The 25,031-nt window shown below is 37.4% G+C and overlaps 1 protein-coding gene across 2 annotated transcripts in view; it reads right to left on the bottom strand.

Annotated features, from left to right (window-relative positions):
- The window catches only part of ATP8A1 (ATPase phospholipid transporting 8A1), a 608,814-nt gene that overhangs the window by 220,688 nt on the left and 363,095 nt on the right, over positions 1-25,031 (bottom strand). For both annotated transcript variants that reach the window (XM_053704008.1, XM_053704009.1), the window contains one exon: positions 11,705-11,843. In XM_053704008.1, coding sequence (XP_053559983.1) covers positions 11,705-11,843 — 139 coding nt within the window. The remainder of the gene's footprint in view (positions 1-11,704; positions 11,844-25,031) is intronic.

Here is a 25,031-nt window from a genome sequence, read left to right as displayed (position 1 = left end):
AAAGCATGAAATAAACTGGAATATAAATATTAGGCACGCGTATTTGTTGTTACGTTTCACAAATGCCGAATATGGCAACAAGCCGCAGCATTCGGCTATTTTGTTGCTGGATTTATTCGAGTTTAAGTGCAACACACAGCGTTCTAGATTTCCATATGAATAAAGCTGGCTTCGAAAATTGCCAAATGCTGCTGCTCACAGTCCTATTCGTTTGTGAAAGTAATCCACAATTCAAATAATAAATATTTACAAAGCAATATCCAGCTAACTTTATTAAAGAAAAACAGAAAATGTGGGTGGTGATTTATTTAAACATTTGAAAAATTAGCAAAAAACCCACTCAAACTAATTAATCAGTGGAAATAAAGTTTACAAACTAGTTTGTCATTTACATATTTTTTTATTAAATCTTTGTTTTGTTTTCTTAATCAGAATTATATCATGTTGCTCATTTGTATTTTAATTGTCCAAAGGTCAGTCTGAAATGAATGTGCAGTTTGGGAGATAAGGCATTTTTCCTCACAGCATAAATAGATTACACTAGGAATCTTACCAAAAACACAGATCCCACTTTGCATATTTAAAATGTATTATGAAAATTAATATGGATTTTGAAACGATGCACATTTTCACAATTTCCTAGCTGTCCTATTAATGTTTCAGTAAAGTTTTATTAAAAACAAATTATTCTACTGAACATTAAAATCAGCTTTAACACACAAAATAATCTAAAGGGATAGGATACTCAAATGTTAAAGCACTTGGAAGTGATGCTGCATATCTGTAAAAAGCCGACTAGAAAATATCACCTGAACATCATCACCTTGTAAAAAAGGAATACATTTTACCTTCAGGATGCTAGTTCTGGGACTTGCAAGGGGGTCATGTTATTTCCCTCCTCAGGAAAGTTTACTATGAAATCTCAGGAGATTTCACTGAAATCTAATGAGATCAAAGCACTGATAAAACTGATTGGCTGTTTTTTCCCCCAACATGCAGCTGACAGTAGCTGAAGAATAACTATTGTGAGTTAGACATTTTGAAGTAAAATATATTCCTTTTTAACACAGATAAGGTGATATTTTCTTGTCAGCTTTATACAGATATGCTGCATCACTTTTTAAGTGATTTAGTATGATATGAGTATTACGTCCCATTAAATTAATGTTACCAGTTATCTATTAGTAATACCTTTTTCTATTGATATATTTCATTGTTAATATACACACTACAATAAAAAGTACACTAGTTGGACGTACGTGGGGCAGTTGGATATATAGTATTTATACATTCTATACTCTAAATGTTTATTGTTCAACCTCCAGACAGACATACATTGTGTTATATCAGGAACTGTGACAATGACCATTAGTCAGACTATACAGTTACTGACTGCTGCTTGTTACGTGCAATAATGTTAATGCAAACACTAACATAGACAGTCCCCTTTACATGCACATTAATCCACACCTTTTTATGACCTTATATGACTGCCGCATGGTAGTTAATAAAAAGCATTAACAAAAGGGAGGAAAGATTGGAGAGCACTACTTAAAGGGACAAAATAAAACCTTTGCGATTCAGATAAAGCATACAATTTAAAAACATCTTTCCAATTAACTTTTAATATCTGATTTGCTTTATTCTCATTGTATAAGTTGTTGAAAGGCATACCCCTAGGTAAGTTTAGGAGCAGCAATGCACTGCTGGGAGATAGTTGGTGATTGGTGGATGCATATATATGCATCTTGTTATTGGCTCACTTGACATGTTTAGCTAGCTCCCAGTAGTGCATTGCTGCTCCTTCAACAAATAATGTCAATAGAACAAAGTAAATTAGATCCTAGAACTAAATTAGATTGTTATTTAACTTTGAATGTTCTATCTAAATCATGAAAGAAAATTGTTGTGTTTCATGTCCCTTTAAGGAATGACTATCTCAAAGGCCAAGCACAGTGAATGGTAGGGTAGGAACTGTAACTCAACGACTCCTCTGGCTGAGGAAAAAGCTGAAATAAAATGGTCTTTTAAATTAGATTCGAGAGGAACACTACCCATAACTGCTCAGAAAGAGTGGTCTTAAAGGGACACTCAGGTCAGGTACAGCATGTAATTTTAAACAACTTTCCAATTTACTTCCATTAAAAAAATGTGCACATTCTTTTATATTTACACTTTTTGAGTCACCAGCTCCTACTGAGCATGTGCAAGAATTCACTGACTATACGTATATGCATTTGTCATTGGCTGATTGCTATCACATGGTACAGGGGGAGTGGAAATATACATAATTTTGAAATTTGTTAGAAAAAAATCTACTACTTATTTGAATTTCAGAGTAAATGTTATTGTATTGTCTTGTTACTTGCATCTATTGATTATGCAAATCTACTGTGTTGACTGGTCCTTTAAGAGATTCCGGGACTAAATTCCATGCAGGTATTAAATACTTGCAGCAGGTAATTTATTCTTATATTTAATATTAATTACACCAAGGGTAGTAAGTATACTGGTGTTAAATATTAAAATATTTAGAAATAATTTTTGTATTTTAATGTCATAAGTTAATTGCAGCTATTGCGATATATTTTAGAATTTGTTTTATTGTGGTGAAATAAGAGGTTGTTTCAGGCCAGATTAATGGGCATATAAATTGGTTGTTGCATTAATAATATACAATATCTCTGGTGTTTATTAATTGAGCATTGTAAGCTAGTAATCCATATTTTGGTATTGGAGCAAGTGTTGTTGGATATTTACAAATTGTCTTATAAGTTTAATGGTACTGTGTGTTATTTAATAAGCAATTTATTTGGAATTAAAATTAATTTATAAATATATTTATATATATTTGTAAAGAATAATTGTAACAGCATAGACATACTTATTTGGCCTTAAGTAATACGCTATTAACTGAGTAAATATAATCATTGTATATATAAAAGGTAACTGATTAGAAGGATTAAATATTAATTTTTTAATAATATTGTGGTCAAATTTATAGATCTCAGTAGTGATATTTTGGAGTACACTACAGAGATTTAATATCTTACTGAAGTGTATTGACAAAGTTCTACTACATTAATTGTAGATATCGCTGACAATAGTTTTATACTGCTATTAATTATTAATATTTATAATTACAATAAGTAAAATTACATAATTTACAATACTATGATTTGTAAATTACTCATACACCTGAAATGTATATGAAAACCCTATTCAAAAACTACTGACTAAACTTTGTAACCTTTGGGGAGCTGCGCATCCCACATTGTAACTTTCAGTAACTTAAAGTCAGTTTAAAAAAAAAAAAATACACCTGAATACCTCATTGTTCAGCAACAATGTTTCTGACCACTAAAGGAAAAAAAACAACAACTCCAAGCCTACTTGAAATTCAAAATGCAGTGACTTCTAATGTAGATGTAAAATTGTGACATTTTACAAATGTTGCTGATAATGTTAGGGTTAAGGACAGTAGAACTATAGTTGTACTTATACAAAGATGTGTACAGTTTTCACAGTACAATTACAGTGCTAATGTGGATGTTTACCATCACGTTACATGCAGTTTTTCTGAGAAATGAGGGAAGCTTATATAATAATATTTTAACTTTCCCTGAAGACAATAATTATAGTGATTACACATATATGTCTCAGTTAAGTTTCTTAGGATTGTAACTTAGAATTTTAATGAAATACTGATTTGTTTGGCATCCTTACAAATGACAGGACTATCACAAGAGGCATTCTGATTATTTACACAGTTTAGCAAATAAAATAGCGGTAGGTGTACAATGTAATTATCTACTTTTCCATATTAACAATAAAAATGAGATACAGCACTCCAAGAACAGTTTTCTAGATGTATTACTAAAAAAACAACATACTAATACTATAGTGAACCAAATGTTTCCAATTTTTTTCAACATGATTATTTTTTGCAGAAATCCCCCTCAGCAGAATAACCTACACACATTATCAATTCAAACTTACTACAGGCATTTAATACAAAGCAGCAGAGACATCTGCTGGCCAATTGTAATAATGCAAAGGAAAATATTCTAAAACTGCTTTTATACATATTTTTTAATACAAAGAACAATCTATTTAAAGGGCCATTAATTACAGTACAATTGCATTAATCAGCAAATGCACAATGAAAAGACAAAGCAAAATAACAGTCTCAATTTCAAATGAATAGTAGATTTTTTTCTCACAAATATAAAAGTTAGTTCCATTTTCCGTCCCCCTGCATCTTGTGACAGTCATCAGTCAATCACAAAATGTATATACGTAGCTACTGTGAATTCCTGCACATGCTCAGTAGGAGCTGGTGCTTTAAAAGAGTAAATATACAAAGACTGCACATTTTAACAATGCAAGTGAATTGGAAAATTGTTTAAATTAGCGTGTTCTATCTGAATCATGAAAGTTTAGTTTGGCTTTAGTGTTCCTTTAAAAACACAAATTATTGTTTTGCTATATTGAAACCTCTGTTCTATGAATACAAAAAGTAAAATACATTATCAAAAATGTAGAGAGCAAGACAGAAACATTTTCTGGCACACTTTATAGGGTATTTACAAAACACAAATGTAAGGAGTGTGGCGATTAGTGTAGAAAAATTAAAATATAACGTTTAATAATTATTTAAAATTAAGATGTGGACCATGCCACCATTGAAATGTTTGCAGGTAGCAATAAAACAGTTAAAAAACATAATTTATGTAAGAACTTACCTGATAAATTAATTTCTTTCATATTGGCAAGAGTCCATGAGCTAGTGACATATGGGATATACAATCCTACCAGGAGGGGCAAAGTTTCCCAAACCTCATAATGCCTATAAATACACCCCTCACCACATCCACAATTAAGTTTAACGAATAGCCAAGCAGTGGGGTGATAAAGAAAGGAGTAGAAAGCATCAACAAAGGAAATTTGGAAATAATTGTGCTTTATACAAAAAATCATAACCACCAAAAAAAGGATGGGCCTCATGGACTCTTGCCAATATGAAAGAAATTAATTTATCAGGTAAGTTCTTACATAAATTATGTTTTCTTTCATGTAATTGGCAAGAGTCCATGAGTTAGTGACATATGGGATATCAATACCCAAGATGTGGATCTCCACTCAAGAGTCACTAGAGCGGGAGGGAATGAAATAAAAACAGCCATAATCTGCTGAAAAAATTAATCCACAACCCAAAAATATAAGTTTATTTCATTTGAAATAAAAAAAATAAAAATCAAAAGCAGAAGAATCAAACTGAAACAGCTGCCTGAAGAACTTTTCTACCAAAAACTGCTTCCGAAGAAGCAAATACATCAAAACGGTAGAATTTAGTAAATGTATGCAAAGAGGACCAAGTTGCCGCTTTGCAAATCTGATCAACTGAAGCTTCATTCTTAAAAGCCCACAAAGTGGAGACTGATCTAGTAGAATGAGCTGTAATTCTCTGAGGGGCCTGACCCAACTCAAAATAAGCTTGATGAATCAAAAGTTTCAACCAAGAAGCCAAGGAAATAGCAGAAACCTTCTGACTTTCCCTAGAACCAGAAAATAAAACAAATAGACTGGAAGTCTTCCTGAAATCTTTAGTAGCTTCCACATAATAATTCAAAGCTCTTACCACATCCAAAGAATGTAAGAATCTTTCCAAAGAATTCTTAGGATTAGGACACAAGGAAGGGACAACAATTTCTCTACTAATGTTGTTAGAATTCACAACCTTAGGTAAAAATTGAAAAGAAGTCTGCAAACTGCCTTATCCTGATGAAAAATCAGAAAAGGAGATTCACAAGAAAGAGTAGATAACTCAAAAACTCTTCTAACAGAAGAGATGGCCAAAAGGAACAACACTTTCCAAGAAAGTAGTTTAATGTCCAAAGAATGCATAGGTTCAAATGGAAGAACCTGTAAAGCCGTCAGAACCAAATTAAGACTCCAAGGAGGAGAAATTGATTTAATAACAGGCTTAATAAGAACTAAAGCCTGTACAAAACAGTGTATATCAGGAAGTATAGCAATCTTTCTGTGAAATAAAACACAAAGAGCAGAGATTTGTCCTTTCAAGGAACTTGCCGACAAACCCTTATCCAAACCGTCCCGAAGAAACTGTAAAATTCTATGAATTCTAAAAGAATGCCAGGAGAATTTATGAACAAACAATTTATGAAGAACACCATGAAATGTAAGTCTTCCAAACTCTATAATAAATCTTTATAGAAACAGATTTACGAGCTTGTAACATAGTATTAATCACTGAGTCAGAGAAACCGCTATGATTTAGTACTAAGGGTTCAATTTCCATATCTTCAAATTTAATGATTTGAGATCCTGATGGAAAAACGGACCTTGAGATAGTAGGTCTGGCCGAACGGAAGTGGCCAAGGCGGTCAACTGGACATCCGAACCAGAACTGCATACCAAAACCTATGAGCCACCAGCAACACAAATTATTGTTTCATGATGATTTTGGAGATCACTCTTGGAAGGAGAACTAGAGGCGGGAAAATGTAAGCAGGATGATAAGACCAAGGAAGTGTCAGCGCATCCACTGCTTCCGCCTGAACATCCCTGGACCTGGACAGGTATCTGGGAAGTGTCTTGATTAGATGAGAGGCCATGAGATCTATCTCGGGAAGACCCCACAACTGAACAATCTGAGAAAACACATCTGTATGGAGAGACCACTCCCCTGGATGTAAAGTCTGGCGACTGAGATAATCCACCTCACAATTGTCTACACCTGGGATATGCACTGCAGAGATTGGACAAGAGCTGGATTCCGCCCAAACAAGTATCTGATATACTTCTTTCAAAGCTTGGGGACTGTGAGTCCCACCCTGATGATTGGCATATGCCACTGCTGTGATATTGTCTGTCTGAAATCAAATGAACGGTTCTCTCTTTAGCAGAGGCCAAAACTGAAGAGCTCTGAGAATTGCACGGAGTTCTAAAATATTGATTGGTAATCTCGCCTCTTGAGATTGCCAAACCCCTTGTGCTGTCAGAGATTCCCAAACAGCTCCCCAACCTGAAAGACTCACATCTGTTGTGATCACAGTCCAGGTTGGCCGAAAAAAAGAAACCCTTTGAACTAAACAATGGTGATCTATCCACCATGTCAGAGAGTGTTGTACATTGATTCAGCATACAAAGCTGTAGAGGTCTCATGTGAAAATGAGCAAAGGGGATTGCGTCCGATGCTGCAGTCATGAGACCTAAAACTTCCATGCACATAGCCACTGAAGGGAATGACTGAGACTGAAGGAGCCGACATGCTGCGACCAATCTTAAACGTCTCTTGTCTGTTAGAGACAGAGTCATGGACACTGAATCTATCTGGAAGCCTAAAAAGGTGACCCTTGTCTGAGGAATCAAGAAACTTTTGGTAAATTGATCCTCCAACCATGTTTCCAAAGAAACAACACTAGTTGATTCGTGTGAGATTCTGCAGTATGCAAAGACTGAGCTAGTACCAAGATATCATCCAAATAAGGAAACACCGCAAAACCCTGTTCTCTAATTACAGAGAGTAGAGCACCTTTGAAAAGATTCTTGGAGTTGTTGCTAGGCCAAATGGAAGAGCAACAAATTGGTAATGCTTGTTTAGAAAAGAGAATCTCAGAAACTGATAATGTTCTGGATGAATCGGAATATGAAGGTATGCATCCTGTAAGTCTATTGTGGACATATAATGTCCTTGCAGAACAAAAGGCAGAATAGTCCTTATAGTCACCATCTTGAAAGTTGGTACTCTTACATAACGATTCAAAATTTTCAGATCCAGAACTGGTCTGAATAAATTTTCCTTCTTTGGTACAATGAATAGATTTGAATAAAGCCCCAAACCTTGTTCCTGATGAAGAACTGGCATGATTTACCCCTGAAGACTCCAGGTCTGAAACACACTTCAGGAGTTTTTACCGGATTTGCTGGGATACGAGAGAGAAAAAATCTTCTCACAGGAGGTCTTACTCTGAATCCTATTCGATACCCTTGAGAGACAATGCTCTGAATCCATTGATTTTGGACAGATTTTATCCAAATATCCTTGAAAAACCTTAATCTGCCCCCTACCAGCTGAGCTGGAATGAGGGCCGCACCTTCATGTGGACTTAGGGGCTGACTTTGGTTTCCTAAATGGCTTGAATTTATTCCAATTTGAGGAAGGCTTCCAATTGGAAGCAGACTCCTTGGGGGGAGGATTGAGTTTTTGTTCCTTATTCTGACGAAAGAAACGAAAACGGTTAGAAGCCTTAGAATTACCCTTAGGTTTTTAATCTTGAGGCAGAAAAACTCCCCCAGAGACAGTTGAAATAATAGAATCCAACTGAGAACCAAATAAATTATTACCTTGGAAAGAAAGAGATAGTAATCTAGTTTTAGATGTCATATCATCTTTCCAAGATTTAAGCCACAAAGCTCTTCTAGCTAAAAAAAAGCTAAAGATATGGATCTAACATCAATTTTGATAATATCAAAAATTGCATCACAAATAAAATGATTAGCATATTGCAATAGGCAAATAATGCTAGATAAGTCAGAATCCAATTCCTGTTGCGCTAAATTCTCCAACCAGAAGGTTGATGCAGCCGCAACATCAGCCAAAGAAATTGCAGGTCTGAGAAGATGACTTGAATATAAATAGGCCTTCCTTAGATAAGATTCAAGCTTCCTATCTAAAGGATCCTTAAAGGAAGTACTATCTTCCATAGGAATAGTGGTACGTTTAGCAAGAGTAGAAATAGCCCCATCAACTTTGGGTATTTTTTCCCAAAACTCTATAGATTTTGCTGGTAAAGGATACAATTTTTTAAACATTGAAGAAGGAATAAAAGAAGTACCTGGCTTATTCCATTCCGTAGAAATCATATCAGAAATAGCCTCAGGAATAGGAAAAACCTCTGGAGAAACCACAGGAGGTTTAAAAACAGCATTTAAATGTTTATTAGACTGAACGTCAATAGGACTTGTTACCTCAATATCCAAAATAATTAACACTTCTTTTAATAAAGAACACATATACTCTATTTTAAATAAATAAGTAGATTTGTCAGTGTCAATGTCTGAGGAAGGATCTTCTGTATCAGATAGATCCTCATCAGAAGAGGATAAATTATGTTGTTGGTCATTTGAAATTTCATCAACTAAATGAGAAGTTTGAAAAGACATTTTACGTTTATTAGAAGGTGGAAAAGCAGACAAAGCCTTCAGTATAGAATCAGAAACAAATTCTTTAAAATTTACAGGTATATCATGCACATTAGAAGTTGAAGGAACTACAACTGACAATGTATTATTACTGATGGATACACTATCCGCATGTAAAAGTTCATCATGACAACTATTACAAATGATATTCGGCGAAATAATTTCAACAATTTTACAACAAATGCACTTAGCTTTGGTAGGACTGATGTCAGGCAGCAATGTTCCAGCAGAAACTTCAGAGGCAGGATCAGATAGAGACATCTTGCAAAATGTAAGAGAAAAAACAACATATAAAGCAAAATTATCTATTTCCTTATATGACAGTTTCAGGAATGGGAAAAAAAGCAAATAGCATAGGCCTCTGATAGAGAAAAAAATCAAGAGGCAAACATCAATGGGGTATTGAAATAATGAAAAAAGTTTGGCGCCAAGTATGACGCACAACGTAACGTAAACTTTTTGGTGCCAAAAAATAACCAGAAATGACACACTCGCGTCACTAATGACGCAACCGTGTGAAAGGTCACGGCGTCAAGTATGACGCCGGAAATGATGAAGTTGCGTCAGACGTATTTTTCCGCACCAAAAATATTTTCACACCAAGAATGACGCAATAAAGTTTAGCATTTGATGCACCCGCGGGCCTAATGTTTATAATTTGCAAGAAGTAGTCAATTGAAAAAAGACTAAAACCCAGGTAAGAAAAAAATTTCTTTAAAAGATGTTTATATTGCCTAAATATGAAACTGACAGTCTGCAGAAGGAAATACATGAACCTGACTCATGGCAAATATAAGTACAATACATATATTTAGAACTTTATATAAATGCATAAAGTGCCAAACCATAGCTGAGGTGTCTTAAGTAATAAAAAACATACTTACCAAAAGACACCCATCCACATATAGCAGATAGCCAAACCAGTACAGAAACAGTTATCAGTAGAGGTAATGGTAAATTGAGAGTATATCGTCGATCTGAAAAGGGAGGTAGGAGATGAATCTCTACGACCGATAACAGAGAACCCATGAAATAGACCCACGTTAGGGAAATCATCGTATTAATATTACCCAAATATGAAAACTGACAGTCTGCAGAAGGAAATACATGAACCTAGCATGAACCTGACTCATGGCAAATATATTACTCCCTTCACGTCCCTCTGACATTCGCTGTACTCTGAGAGGAATCAGGCTTCAACAATGCTGAGAAGCGCATATCAATGTAGAAATCTTAGCACAAACTTACTTCACCACCTCCATAGGAGGCACAGTTTGTAAAACTGAATTGTGGGTGTGGTGAGGGGTGTATTTATAGGCATTTTGAGGTTTGGGAAACTTTGCCCCTCCTGGTAGGATTGTATATCCCATATGTCACTAGCTCATGGACTCTTGCCAATTACATGAAAGAAATTGAAAGATAGAGCACTGCTGTCTCTCCAAATGGGTCAGGAAAAAACCTGAATAAAGTTATGAGTGATTCAAAATTATGAAGTCTATATCAGGCCGGTCATGTATATGAGTTATGGTAACGAGATGGCAGCTGTAATAGCTTATACCATTAAATATCCCCTGGGGTATTAAATTAAATATACGGCCCAAACGTCCCCTGCTCCTCTCCTTAAACAAATCTGTTAATTCAAGCTTTAGATAAATTTTGTTGGCCTTAATTGGCATTATAAGTCGTAGGTCTGGTCTCTGTTCATTTGTTACTGTGGTAGTTGAATCCCTAAAGGGACGTTTGGGCCATATATTTAATTTAACCGGCCTGATATGGTCCACATCTTTATTTTAAATAATTATTAAACGTTATGTTTTAATTTTTTTACACTAATCACCGCACTCCATACATTTGTGTTTTGTAACTACCCTATAAAGTGTGCCAGAAAATGCTTCTGTCTTGCTCTCTACATTTTTGATAATGTTATATATTGGCATTAGGCACTACCCTTCACTATACACTGATTTGTTTTTGGAGATTTTAGGCATAGTTACCCTTTATCCCAACTCCCCCAGAGGTTACTGGGGATCCCTTTCTCTTAAAGGGACACTGAACCAAAAAATGTTCTTTTGTAATTCAGAAAGAGCATGCAATTTTAAGAAATTTTCTAATTTGCTCCTATTATGATTTTTTCTTCATTCTCTTGCTATCTTTATTTGAAAAAGAAAGCATCTAAGCTTTTTTTGGTTTCAGTACTATGGACAGCACTTTTTTATTGGTGGATGAATTTATCCACCAATCAGCAAGGCCAACCCAGGTTGTTCACCAAAAATGGGCCGGCATCTAAACTTACATTCTTGCATTTCAAATAAAGATACCAAGAGAATGAAGAAAATTTGATAACAGGAGTAAATTAGAAAGTTGCTTAAAATTTCATGCTCAATCTGAATCACGAAAGACAAAATTTGGGTACAGTGTCCCTTTAACAAAAGTAAAATACATAGCTTGAGTAATGCATTTTAAATCCATTGCATACCAATATTAATTGCAGTTTCTTGTTTATCCCCTGTCAGAATCCAAATTCGGATGTCAGCTTTCATTAGTGTCTCTATTGTTTCTGGCACATGGTCTTGTAGTTTATCTTCAATGGCTGTGGCTCCAAGTAAATGAAGGTTCTAGAAAGCAACATAATAATTATTATTTACAAAGCAAATCACTATATTTAGCATCTTACAATGCATTGATCTAAAACTCACATCAAAATAAGAAGGCAATATTTAAAATCAAGTTCCCCATGACGATATACTCAGCTCTTCGGCTGACGTAAAATGTTATAGGAAAATATATGCGGCTGCAATATTTCACACTTCAGGCAACCATATTGATTTGGAATGCAAGAATAAATATATATATATTAATCATAGTCTTGGTTGGTAGACAAACTATGCTTATTAGTCAAGTTGTATATTTAGCAAATGGTAACAAAAGAAAAAACAAAATTTATGCTTACCTGATAAATTTATTTATTTCTTGACACAATGAGATCACGGATCATCTAATAACTATTGGGAATATCACTCCCCAGTCATTCGACCAAAGCAAAGGAAAGAAAGGAAGCAACAAGGTGCAGGTGTCTGAAGTTTATAACATACCAACAAACCTGTCCAAAAAGAACAGGGCGGGCCGTGGACTCATCGTGTCAAGAAATAAATACATTTATCAAGCAAGCATAAATTTTGTTTTCTTTCTAATGACACGACAAGTCCACAGATCATCTAATTACTATTGGGAATCAATACCCAAGCTAGAGTACACAGATAAGGTAGGGACAAGACAGGGAACCTAAACGGAAGGCACCACTGCTTGAAGAACCTTTCTTACAAAAGAAGCCTCAGCTGAGGCAAAGGTATCAAATGTATAGAATTTTTAAAAAAGTGTGAAGAGAGGACCAAATTGCTGACTTGCAAATCTGTGCCACAGAAGCTTCATTTTTGAATGCCCAGGAAGAGGAAACAGCCCTCATAGAATGAGCCGTAACTCTCTCAGGAGGCTGCTGTCCAGCACTATCATAGCCAAGCGAATTATACTTTTCAGCCACAAAGAAAGAGAAGTAGCTGTAGCTTTCTGCCCCTTACGTTTTCCAGAGAAAACCCCAAACAGAGCAGAAGACTGACAAAAATCCCTGTATGTATGTATTGGGTACTTGTAAAGCCCGGCTAATCACCCGTAAGGGTCTCAAGGCGCTGCTCATTTTATCGAGCTCGGAAGGATGAAAGGCTGAGTGGACCCTAGTCACCTGTAAATAGAATTTCAATGCATGCACCACGTCTAGATTGTGCAGCAGATGTTCCTTCTGAGAAGAAGGGTTAGGACACAAGGAAGGAACAACAATCTCCTGATTAATGTTCCGATCTGATATCACTTTAGGGAGAAACCCTAACCTAGTACGCAAAACTACCTTATCCGAATGAAAAACAAGGTAAGGAGACTCATACTGTAATGCCGAGAGCTCTGAAACTCTACGAGCAGATGAAATAGCAACCAGAAACAAAACCTTTCAAGATAATAATTTAATATCCAAGGAATGCATAGGCTCAAACAGAGCCTGTTGAAGAACATTAAGAACTAGATTAAGACTCAAGAGAGCAGTAACCGGTTTAAACACAGGCCTAATTCTGACCAAGGCCTGACCGAACGATTGCACATCTGGTACATCCGCCAGACGTTAATGTAACAAAATAGACAAGGCAGATATTTGACCCTTTAGGGAGCTTGCCGATAAACCCTTCTCCAAGCCCTCTTGGAGAAAAGACAAAATTCTAGGAATCCGAACTCTACTCCAAGAGTAGCCTCTGGATTCACACCAATGCAGATATTTATGCCATATCTTATGGTAAATCTTTCCAGAATCACAGATGCCCTCTCTCTTATTTGATTCGAGCAATAACCCAAGGAAGGAGAGCGAACGGAGGAAATAAGTATGCTAGACTGAAATTCCAAGGAACCGCCAGAGCATCTATCAGTACCGCCTGAGGATCCCTGGACCTTGACCCGTACCTCGGGAGCTTGGCATTCTGACGAGATGCCATGAGATCTAGATTCGGTTGTCCCCATTTGTGAACCACTTCCGGATGAAGTTCCCATTCTCCCGGGAGAAAGGTCTGTCTGCTCAGAAAATCCGCTTCCCAATTGTCCACTCCTGAAATGTGGATCGCAGATAGACAGCAGTTGTGGGTCTTTGCCCACTGAATAATCTTGGACACCTCTGACATGGCCAAGGAGCTCCAAGTTCCTCCCTAATGATTGATGTAAGCCACTGAGGATATGTTGTCCAATTGAAATCTGATAAACCGGGCTGAGGCTAACTGAGGCCAGGCAAGCATTGAAGATTGCTCTCAGCTCTATAAAGGTTTATGGGAAGAACAGACTCCTCCTGAGTCCATGTCCCCTGAGCCCTTAGAAGGCCCCAGACTGCTCCCCAACCTAGTAGGGTGGCGTCCGTTGTCAAAATTACCCAGGAGGGTCAGCGAAAAAAGTTTCCCTGGAAGAGATGATCCTGAGACAACCACCAAGGAAGAGAAACTCTTGTCATCTGACCCAGATGAATTTGCGGAGATAGATCAGAATAATCCCCGTTCCACTGCCTGAGCATGCATACCTGCAGAGGCCTGAGGTGGAAACAAGCAAACGGGATGATGTCCATAGCGGTTACCATCAGACCGATTACTTCCATACATTGAGACACTGATGGCTGAGGAAAGGATTGAAGTGCCAGACAAGCATAGAACATTTTCAATTTTCTGACCTCTGTCAGAAATATCTTCATCAATATGGAATCTATTATGATTCCCCAGAAGACTACCCTAGCAGATGGAATTAAGGAACTCTTTTCCAGACTCACCTTCCAACCATGAGAGCGCAGGAAGGATAAGAGCATCTCTGTGTGGGAGTTTGCTAGATGAAAGACTGGGTCTGAGCCAGAATGTCGTCCAGATAAGGTGCCACTGTAATACCCTGTCGTAACCGGACCACTGCCAACAGAGATCCCAGAACCTTTGAAAAATTCTGGGAGCTGTAGCAAGACCAAAAGGAAGAGCCACAAATTGGAAGTGTTTGTGGAGAAAAGTAAATCTCAGAAACTTGTGATGATCCCTGTGGATGGGAACATGAAGGTACGAATCCTTTAAAATCTACTATTGTCATAAATTGACCCTCTTGAACTAAAGGAAGAATGGAACAAATAGTTTCCATTTTGAAGGATGGTACTCTGAGAAATTTGTTTAGACTCTTGAGATCCAAGATTGGTCTGAAGGTTCCCTCTTTCTTGGGGACCACAAACAGATTGGAGAAAATCCCAGACCCTGCTCCTGAACTGGAACAGGAACTATCACCCCCATTTTGGATAGATCCCGAACACAACTTAAGAACATCTCTATTTTTATCTGGTAGACAGATGATCTTGAGAGAAGAAATCTGCCTCTGGTGGGAAAGGTCTTGAATTCTAGTTTGTATCCCTGGGACACGATGTCTATCACCTAAGGATCCTGAACATCTCGAGCCCTGAGCGAAAAAGGAAAGTCTGCCCCCACAAGATCTGGTCCCAGATTGGGGGCAGACCCTTCATGCTGACTTTGTATCATTAGCTGGCTTCTTGGATTGATTTACCTTATTCCAAGATTGGATGGGTCTCCAGGAAGGCTTGGACTGTTCCTGTTTTGTAGAGGAAGAGGAAGGTTTACCTTTGAAGTTTCGAAAAGAACAAAAATTACTCTGATGTCATGTCTGCCTATTTCTCTTATCCTGAGAGAGGAAACATCTTTTTCCTCCTATAATATCAGAAATAATCTCAGCCAAAGCTGGGCCAAACAAGGTCTTTCCCTTGTAAGGAATAGCCAAAAGCTTAGACTTAGACGACACATCTGTCGACCAAAATTTTAACCACAAGGCTCTGCGAGTCAGAATGGCAATCCAGTTTCTTATCCATAGGATCCTTAAAAGAACAGCTATCCTCTATGGGAATTGTAGTTCTCTTAGCTAAAGTGGAAATTGTCCCTTCCACCTTGGGGACCATTTGCCAAGACTCAGAGTCATCAATGGAAAATATCTTCTTAAAAATAGGAGAAGGAGAAAAAGGAATACCCGGCTTCTCCCATTCCTAACAATAAATTCTGTAGCCCGATCTAGTATGGGAAAACATTCCAGCATGGAAGGTACATCATAATACTTGTTAAGTTTACTAGACCTTTTAGGGTTGACAACGACAGTAGTGTCAGAGACGTCCAGAGTAGCCAAAACCTCCTTGAGTAGTAAACGGAGGTGCTCCTTCTTAAACCTGAAGGATACAACTTCAGCATCAGAAGAAGGAATTACACTGTCAGAATCTGAGATCTCACCCTCAGATGCCACCGAAGAATCCTCCTCATCAGATCTATGAGAAGGAATATTCGGAATAGTCACAAATGAGTCAAACACCTTACACACTAATTCTTTAGACTTCCTCTTGCGCTTTCCCTTTAGCATGGGAAAGCCAGACAACGCATCAGAAACTGCAGAAGACATGAGGGAAGCAATGTCTTGCAAGAGACCCCAGACAGAGCTTGAGAGGAAGCGCAGGGCACTGTATTAATGGGTAATAACATTTGGGACACCTGAGGAGATATATGCAGCATATTTTGAACATCGTCAGAAGACTCTTGGACAGCATCCATCTTAGACAATATTGGCTCAAAAAGTCTATCCTTAAAAATGTAATGTTCTCTCAACACAGGAACAGAAAGGATTGGTGGTTCAATGTTAGCATTCAAACATAAAGGACATCTGTAATCTATAAGAGTTATGATCCATCTGTAAAATTATTCAAAACTTAATAAAATTTTATTTAGACAACATTGTTACTGTTTCTTTAACTTTTAAAATGAAACTGCTTTAATTTTGAAGCAATGCAAAAACGAAATTGATTTATCTATCATGTAATACAATAACGTTTCAAAAAAACTTAAAACAGCCTCTACACCTCCACTTTAGTTCTGCTGAGGTGCCAACCTTGCTTATACAGGAAATATGTGTACGTAAAAGCGGCCTCCATGTGAGTAAACAATCAGAGCTGGTACAAATGATAACACAAATGATCATTTGTCCATTATGAATAAAAAATGGCAAGCGGCAATGAATCTCTCCTCCTATAAAGGAAGTGAGAGAATAATAAGTGCGCAACAGCTAAAATTACTGCCACACAAGCCCCACCCATCGTGGGCGTGTCAAATAACGTCTGTCCAACATTTAAAGTGAATCTTCGTTATAAAATAACAGAAATATCACAAACATTGAGCCAAATTTTCCTCCAGTACCTGCAAACACTGCCTTACATAATCCCCTTAACGCTAGGAGAAATGTAATAAAAATTTCCCTGCAGGGAAATAATGAAGTGCTATAATTTTTTCCTTAATACTGCTTAAGAAAATAAAATTAGAACTTACCACAATAAAATCTGCCTGGCAGCAAGGCAGCTCATTAGGTTTGAGAGGTCCTTTCCCTCACATGGACCTGTGGAATAATAATAATAAGGGAAGCACTTTTATTTAAATATGAGGGAGGCGCAGTGAGAATTATGTTCCACAAGTTCCCTTTGCTTAAAAGACACCAATGCTCTACTAAAGAGACTGAAATGGACTACAGCTACACCCTGGAGTAAAAACAGCACATACTTGTACTGCAAATAAAATAATAAAATCTTGATTGAAGAGTCTTTCTAGACACCTAAACTTTACCACTTCCTTACACTAACGTACTCAAAGATAATCACTGGGGTTGGAGGGAAGGGAGGTGATATTTAACAGCTTTGCTGGGTGCTCTTTGCCGCCTCCTGCTGGGCAGGAGTGATATTCCCAATAGTAATTAGATGATCCGTGGACTCATCGTGTCATTAGAAAGAAATCTCCATAACATGTAGAAAGATATTTGCTGTTACTACCATTTGTTAATGTTTACAGCTAGAACATGATCTAGCCCATTGTGCAATTTCTGGCAGTCTCTTGACCATTCTCCACGCTTTAGTATTAGAAATCTAAATTGTTAAGATACCTTACGTTATAAAAAATTATGTTTATTCTTTTACTCAAAGAAACAAACAACATATTCTTTCATAATTCAGATAGAGCTAGTCATTTTAAACAAATTTCCAATCTATATATATATTATCAAAATTTGCATCCATCTCTTTGTATGCTTAGTTGAAGGAGCAGCAATACATTACTCTACTACTCTACTGGGAGCTAGATGAATACAACAGGTGAGTCCCTGACAAGAGGCATATATGTTTAGTTACCACTTACCAGCTGGCTATCAGTAGTGCATTGCTGCTCTTTCAACAACGAATACGAAGAGAATGAAGCAAATTAGAAACTAGAAGGTAACTGGAAATTTCTTTAAAACTGTATGCTCTGTCTATTGTAATGTTTTTCAAAGTGTGGTTTTAGGACTCTCAAGGGGCCAGCATTTTTACCCGTCATAGATTTTGAGCCATCGGCACAAATGTCAAGAGAGTTGTTCCATAGTAAACAATGAGATTCAAAATAGTGATTCAGTTTATTGAACATTTCAACTGCATTTGTTTTTGTTGTCAAGCATTCACATAAAGAATATTTGTAGAATCCTACATGACGTTTGATGTGGTTGCTCAGACGAGTATTTAAACATATTTATTGTTTATTCTTGTTTCCTAGACTTGTCTGGCTTAGGGTGTAAAAACAAGTATTTGCATTTCTAGAGATTAACTGAGTTATTCTCTGTAATTATTCTGTGCTTATCTTAACTAATTTGTAGAGCTGGGATTCTGGCAGTTGGCATCTGTTCTATCAAATCGCTTTGTTTTGGATGCTGATGTGTAATAATATAACAGCGTGCACTCATTTTGTGACGTGTGTTCAGTCACACTTGATGTAGAAGCAAACATTAATATTTCTTATATTTAAGGATAGATTTTTGGCAAAAAAATGGCAGATAAGAAAGTGTGATTTCTCAATCCCCCAGTTGCATATGTAACTGAAATTTTAGAGAACCTTCTGATTTAAAGAAAGGAGAAATCCACTCCAAAGAAACTAAGAGAACAAGTAAATAAAAGTTATCCTTTGTTCGGCTTTATAGAGGTTAGTAAATTCACCTCTAGTATTATAGTGCCAGTGAAGTTGTGGCGTCATTTTGAGACCAGTTATTCTAAGCTTAAAGAAAAAGAACTCAATATTTCAAAAGTCTGTTACAGTTTTTCAGACATGAATCAGCCACTGAAGCATTGTACAGATTAATTTATATTGTGAAGGCTGCAGAAGCACACAAACACTAGTTGATTAACTAATAAAGCCTTGTACTGTTGAAATCGCTGAATGACAAGTCAGCAAAAGAAATCGTAAGAATACCACTTTGCAACAATACAGTAACTCATCTAATTAGATAAGATTCAGCTGCAAACATTAAAAGCACAGTCTAGTCTAAATAAGAAACTTTCATGATTCAGATAGGGCATGCAATTTTAAACAACTTTCCGGTTTACTTTATCATCAAATTTGCTTTGTTTTCTTGGTATTCTTTGTTGAAAGCTAAAACTAGGTAGGCTCATATGCTACATTCTAAGTCCTTTATGTCCGGCTCTTACTTTAGTGCATTTTGACAGTTTTTCACAGCTATACAGCGAAAGTTCACGTGTGCCATATAGATAAGATTGTGCTTACTCCTGGGAAGTTATTTATGATTCAGCACTGATTGGCTAAAATGCAAGTCTGCAGAGGATTAGATACAATGTAATCACAGAGGTAAAAGGTTTATTATTATAACTGTATTGGTTATGCAAAACTGGGGAATGGGTAATAAAGGAATTATCTATCTCTTTAAACAATAACAATTCTGGAGTAGACTGTCCCTTTAAGACTAAGTTGATATTTCATCTGCAGAATTGCAAGTTTCATTACAAATGGACTATTCCCCAGGCATAGCTGGACTTGCTGTTTTGTACAGTATCCACACCAACTAATAATCGCAGAAGATTCTTTATGTGAATGCTTGACAACAAATACAAATGGAGTTGAAATGTTCAATAACTTGAATCACTATTTTGAATCTCATTGTTTACTATGGAACAACTCTCTTGACATTTGTGCCGATGGCTCAAAATCTATGACGGGTAAAAATGCTGGCACCATTACACCAAGTAGCCACCCCTCATAGTAAAAATAAATAAATAACAGTTTCACCCTTAAATATACATCTTTTTAACATTCTGTAAAACAAAATGGGAGGTACACATAAAGCCCTTCAGCTACATACAGAAGTACGATGGTTGTCTTGAGAAAAAGCCATCAGCCAAAGTATCCGCATATTTTTACTTAAAGGAAAGACTGTCAGGCTAAAACAAAATTTATGCTTACCTGATAAATTTCTTTCTCTTGTGGTGTATCCAGTCCACGAGTTCATCCATTACTTGCGGGATATTCTCCTTCCCAACAGGAAGTTGCAAGAGGACACCCACAGCAGAGCTGTCTATATAGCTCCTCCCCTAAGTGCCACCCCCAGTCATTCGACCGAAGAAAAACAAGAAAAAGGAGAAACTATAGGGTGCAGTGGTGACTGTAGTTTAAAAATAAAAAACACCTGCCTTAAAGTGACAGGGCGGGCCGTGGACTGGATACACCACAAGAGAAAGAAATTTATCAGGTAAGCATAAATTTTGTTTTCTCTTGTAAGGTGTATCCAGTCCACGGGTTCATCCATTACTTGTGGGATACCAATACCAAAGCTTTAGGACACAGATGAAGGGAGGGACAAGGCAGGAACTTAAACGGAAGGCACCACTGCCTGCAAGACCTTTCTCCCAAAAATAGCCTCCGAGGAAGCAAAAGTATCAAATTTGTAGAATTTAGAAAAAGTATGAAGCGAAGACCAAGTCGCCGCCTTACAAACCTGTTCAACAGAGGCCTCATTTTTAAAAGCCCATATGGAAGCTACCGCTCTAGTGGAATGAGCTGAAATTCTTTCAGGAGGCTGCTGGCCAGCAGTCTCATAAGCTAAACGGATTATGCTTCTCAGCCAAAAAGAAAGAGAAGATGCCGAAGCCTTTTGGCCTCTCCTCTGTCCAGAGCAGACAACAAAAATGCAGATGTTTGACGGAAATCCTTAGTAGCTTGTAAATAAAACTTTAAAGCAGAAACCACGTCAAGATTGTGTAATAGACGTTCCTCCTTTGAAGAAGGATTAGGACACAGTGACGGAACAACAATCTCCTGATTGATATTCTTTTTAGACACAACCTTAGGAAGAAACCCAGGTTTGGTACACAAAACTACTTTATCTGCATGGAAGATCAGATAAGGGGAATCGCACTGTAAGGCAGATAACTCTGAAACTCTTCGAGCCGAAGAGATAGCTATCAAAAACAGAACTTTCCAAGATAAAAGCTTGATATCTATGGAATGCAGAGGTTCAAACGGAACCCCTTGAAGAACTTTAAGAACTAAATTTAAACTCCATGGCGGAGTAACAGGTTTAAACACAGGCTTGATTCTAACTAAAGCCTGACAAAACGCCTGAACGTCTGGAACATCCGCCAGACGCTTGTGCAAAAGAATAGACAGACCAGAAATCTGTCCCTTTAAGGAACTAGCTGACAATCCCTTCTCCAATCCTTCTTGGAGAAAAGATAATATCCTAGGAATCCTGACTTTACTCCATGAGTAACCCTTGGATTCACACCAATTAAGATATTTACACCATATCTTATTATAGATTTTCATGGTGACAGGCTTTCGAGCCTGAATTAAGGTATCAATGACCGACTCGGAGAAACCAAGTTTTGATAAAATCAAGCGTTCAATCTCCAAGCAGTCAGCCGCAGAGAAATTAGATGTGGATGTTTGAATGGACCTTGGAGTAGAAGGTCCTGTCTCAGCGGCAGAGTCCATGGTGGAAGGGATGACATGTCCACCAGATCTGCATACCAAGTCCTGCGTGGCCACACAGGTGCTATCAAAATCACTGAAGCTCTCTCCTGCTTGATCTTGGCAATCCAGTTCTGGTTTGCCCCATAGTTGAATCAGCTGGGCAAATACCTCCGGATGGAGCTCCCACTCCCCCGGATGAAAGGTCTGCCGACTTAGAAAATCCGCCTCCCAGTTCTCTACTCCTGGGATATGGATAGCTGAGAGATGGCAAGAGTGAACCTCTGCCCATAGAATTATCTTTGAAACCTCCAACATTGCCAGGGGGCTATCCCTGGTCTCTTGATCCAGATTTAGCAGAGGGGACAAATCTGTGTAGTCCCCATTCCACTGATTGAGCATGCAAAGTTGCAGTGGTCTGAGATGTAGGCGGGCAAACTGAACTATGTCCATTGCCGCTACCATTAGGCCGATTACTTCCATACACTGAGCCACTGACGGCCGAGAAGTGGAATGAAGAGCACGGAAGGAAGTTAGAAGCTTTGATAACCTGACCTCTGTCAGAAAAATTTTCATTTCTACTGAATCTATCAGTGTTCCTAGGAAGGAAACTCTTGTGAGAGGGGAGAGAGAACTCTTTTCTTCGTTCACCTTCCACCCGTGAGACCTCAGAAAGGCCAGAACAATGTCAGTATGGGACTTAGCGATTTGAAAAGTCGACGCCTGTATCAGAATGTCGTCTAGGTAAGGAGCCACTGCTATGCCCCGTGGCCTTAGAACCGCCAGTAGGGACCCTAGAACCTTTGTAAAGATTCTTGGTGCTGTGGCTAACCCGAATTGTACTGGATGTCAGAGGGGCCTTAAGAAAATACTCCTGGGAGTATCTGACTAGCCATGTGGAAACTAGGCCCCAAATAAAGACTTATCTCCCTCAGAGAAAAATCATCCTATTTATGAAGTCATGTAAACGTTTTGTCACTAAGTAATATGAATATTAACATGAGTATTACCCTGTTTTGTAAGCATGATCCCAGTCGCTGTTAAATTGCTGCATCAGGCTTACCTCAAATACACAGGCTCTGTCAGCATTTTCTAGAACTTATTCATCTCTCTAGAAATAAAAATACTGAACATACCTCAAAGCAGGTAAACTGCAGGCCGTTCCCCCAACTGAAGTTTTCCCATATTCATCAGTTATGTGTGAGAACAGCAATGGACCTTAGTTACAAACCGCTAAGATCATCAAACCTCCAGGCAAAATTCTTCTTCTAATTTCTGCCTGAGAGTAAAACAGTACAACGCCGGTACCGTTTAAAAATAACAAACTTTTGATTGAAGGTAAAACTACACTAAGTCACCACATATCTCTTGATACTTCCTTTCTTGTCGAGAGATGCAAGAAATGACTGGGGGTGGAAGTTAGGGGAGGAGCTATATAGACAGCTCTGCTGTGGGTGTCCTCTTGCAACTTCCTGTTGGGAAGGAGAATATCCCACAAGTAATGGATGAACCCGTGGACTGGATACACCTTACAAGAGAAATATAGTTATTCAGACTTGAATATTTCACATTTTCTTAAAATTGACCAAAGTAAATCATTCACTTCAAGGAAAGCAAAAACGTGTTGACAATTATACAGGTCTCGCTTTCAAGAGTATATCAGGATTTTGGAAAGGTGTATTCAAAGTTGTGAACGTAACAGCTTTCCAATGCTTTAAGGCTTTCCTGATGAAATCACTGGCGATATTAACGAATGTGATTCTTTGTATAATGAAATGTGCCAATACATGGAAGATCAGCCTGCCTCTATGAACCACTGTTTTCCAAAGGACAACTGCATAAAGTTACAGTATCATACATTAGTAAAATATCCATTCAAAGTGCAAGACAGACCATAAGACTGATGCAACAGATTATGAAGAGATTGTTGATATGGATTCAGATTGCACATTACAATTTCAGAAACTATCACTTGAAAAGGCTTTAACCCCTTAATGACCACAGCACTTTTCCATTTTCTGTCCGTTTGAGACCAGGGCTATTTTTACATTTTTGCGGTGTTTGTGTTTAGCTGTAATTTTCCTCTTACTCATTTACTGTACCCACACATATTATATACCGTTTTGCTCGCCATTAAATGGACCTTATAAAGATACCACCATTATTTTCATCATATCTTATAATTTACTATAATTTTTTTTTATAAAATATGAGGAAAAAATGAAAAAAAAAACACTTTTTCTAACTTTGACACCAAAGATTTGTTACACATCTACAACCACCAAAAAACACCCATGCTAAAAAGTTTCTAAATTTTGTCCTGAGTTTAGAAATACTCAATGTTTACATGTTCTTTGCTTTTTTTGCAAGTTATAGGGCCATAAAAACAAGTAGCACTTTGCAATTTCCAAACTTTTTTTCAAAATTAGCGCTAGTTACATTGGGACACTGATATCTTTCAGGAATCCCTGAATATCCCTTGACATGTATATATATATATATATATATATATATATATATATATATATATATATATATATATATATATATATTTAGAAGACATCCCAAAGTATTGATCTAGGCCCATTTTGGTATATTTCATGCCACAATTTCACCACCAAATGCAATCAAATACAAAAAATTGTTCACTTTTTCACAAACTTTCGGTTTCTCACTGAAATTATTTACAAACAGCTTGTGCAATTATGGCATAAATGGGTGTAAATTCTTCTCTGGGATCCCCTTTGTTCAGAAATAGCAGACTTATATGGCTTTGACATTGCTTTTTGGTAATTAGAAGGTGGCTAAATGCCACTGTGCACCACACGTGTATTATGCGCAGCAGTGAAGGGGTTAATTCGGGAGCATGTAGGGAGCTTTTTGGGGTAATTTTAACTTTAGTGTAGTAAACTACCCAAAGTATTGATCTAGGCCCGTTTTGGTATATTTTATGCTACCATTTCACCGCCAAACGCGATCAAATAAAAACAAACAAAAAAAAAGTTACATTTTTCACAGTTACAGGTTTCTCACTGGAAACATTTACAGCCAGCGTGTGCAATTATGGCACAAATGGCTGTAAATGCTTCTCTGGGATCCCTTTGTTCAGAAATAGCAGACATATATGGCTTTGGCGTTGCTTTTTGGTAATTAGAAGGCCGCTAAATGCCGCTGCACATCACACGTGTATAATGACTAGCAGTGAAGGGATTAATTAGGTAGCTTGTATTGAGCTTGCAGGGTTAATTTTAGCTTTAGTGTAAAGATCAGTCTCCCACCTGAAACATCAGACCCCCTTGATCCCTCCCAATCAGCTCTCTTCCCTCCCCCACCCCACAATTGTCAACGCCATCTTAAGTACTGGCAGAAAGTCTGCCAGTACTAAAATAAAAAAGGTATACTTGGGTTTTTATAGCATATTTACATATGCTGCTGTGTAGG

This window comes from Bombina bombina, chromosome 2 (assembly GCF_027579735.1).
Source record: "Bombina bombina isolate aBomBom1 chromosome 2, aBomBom1.pri, whole genome shotgun sequence".
NCBI lineage: Eukaryota > Metazoa > Chordata > Amphibia > Anura > Bombinatoridae > Bombina > Bombina bombina.
This window is presented reverse-complemented; position numbering and strand designations above follow the sequence as displayed.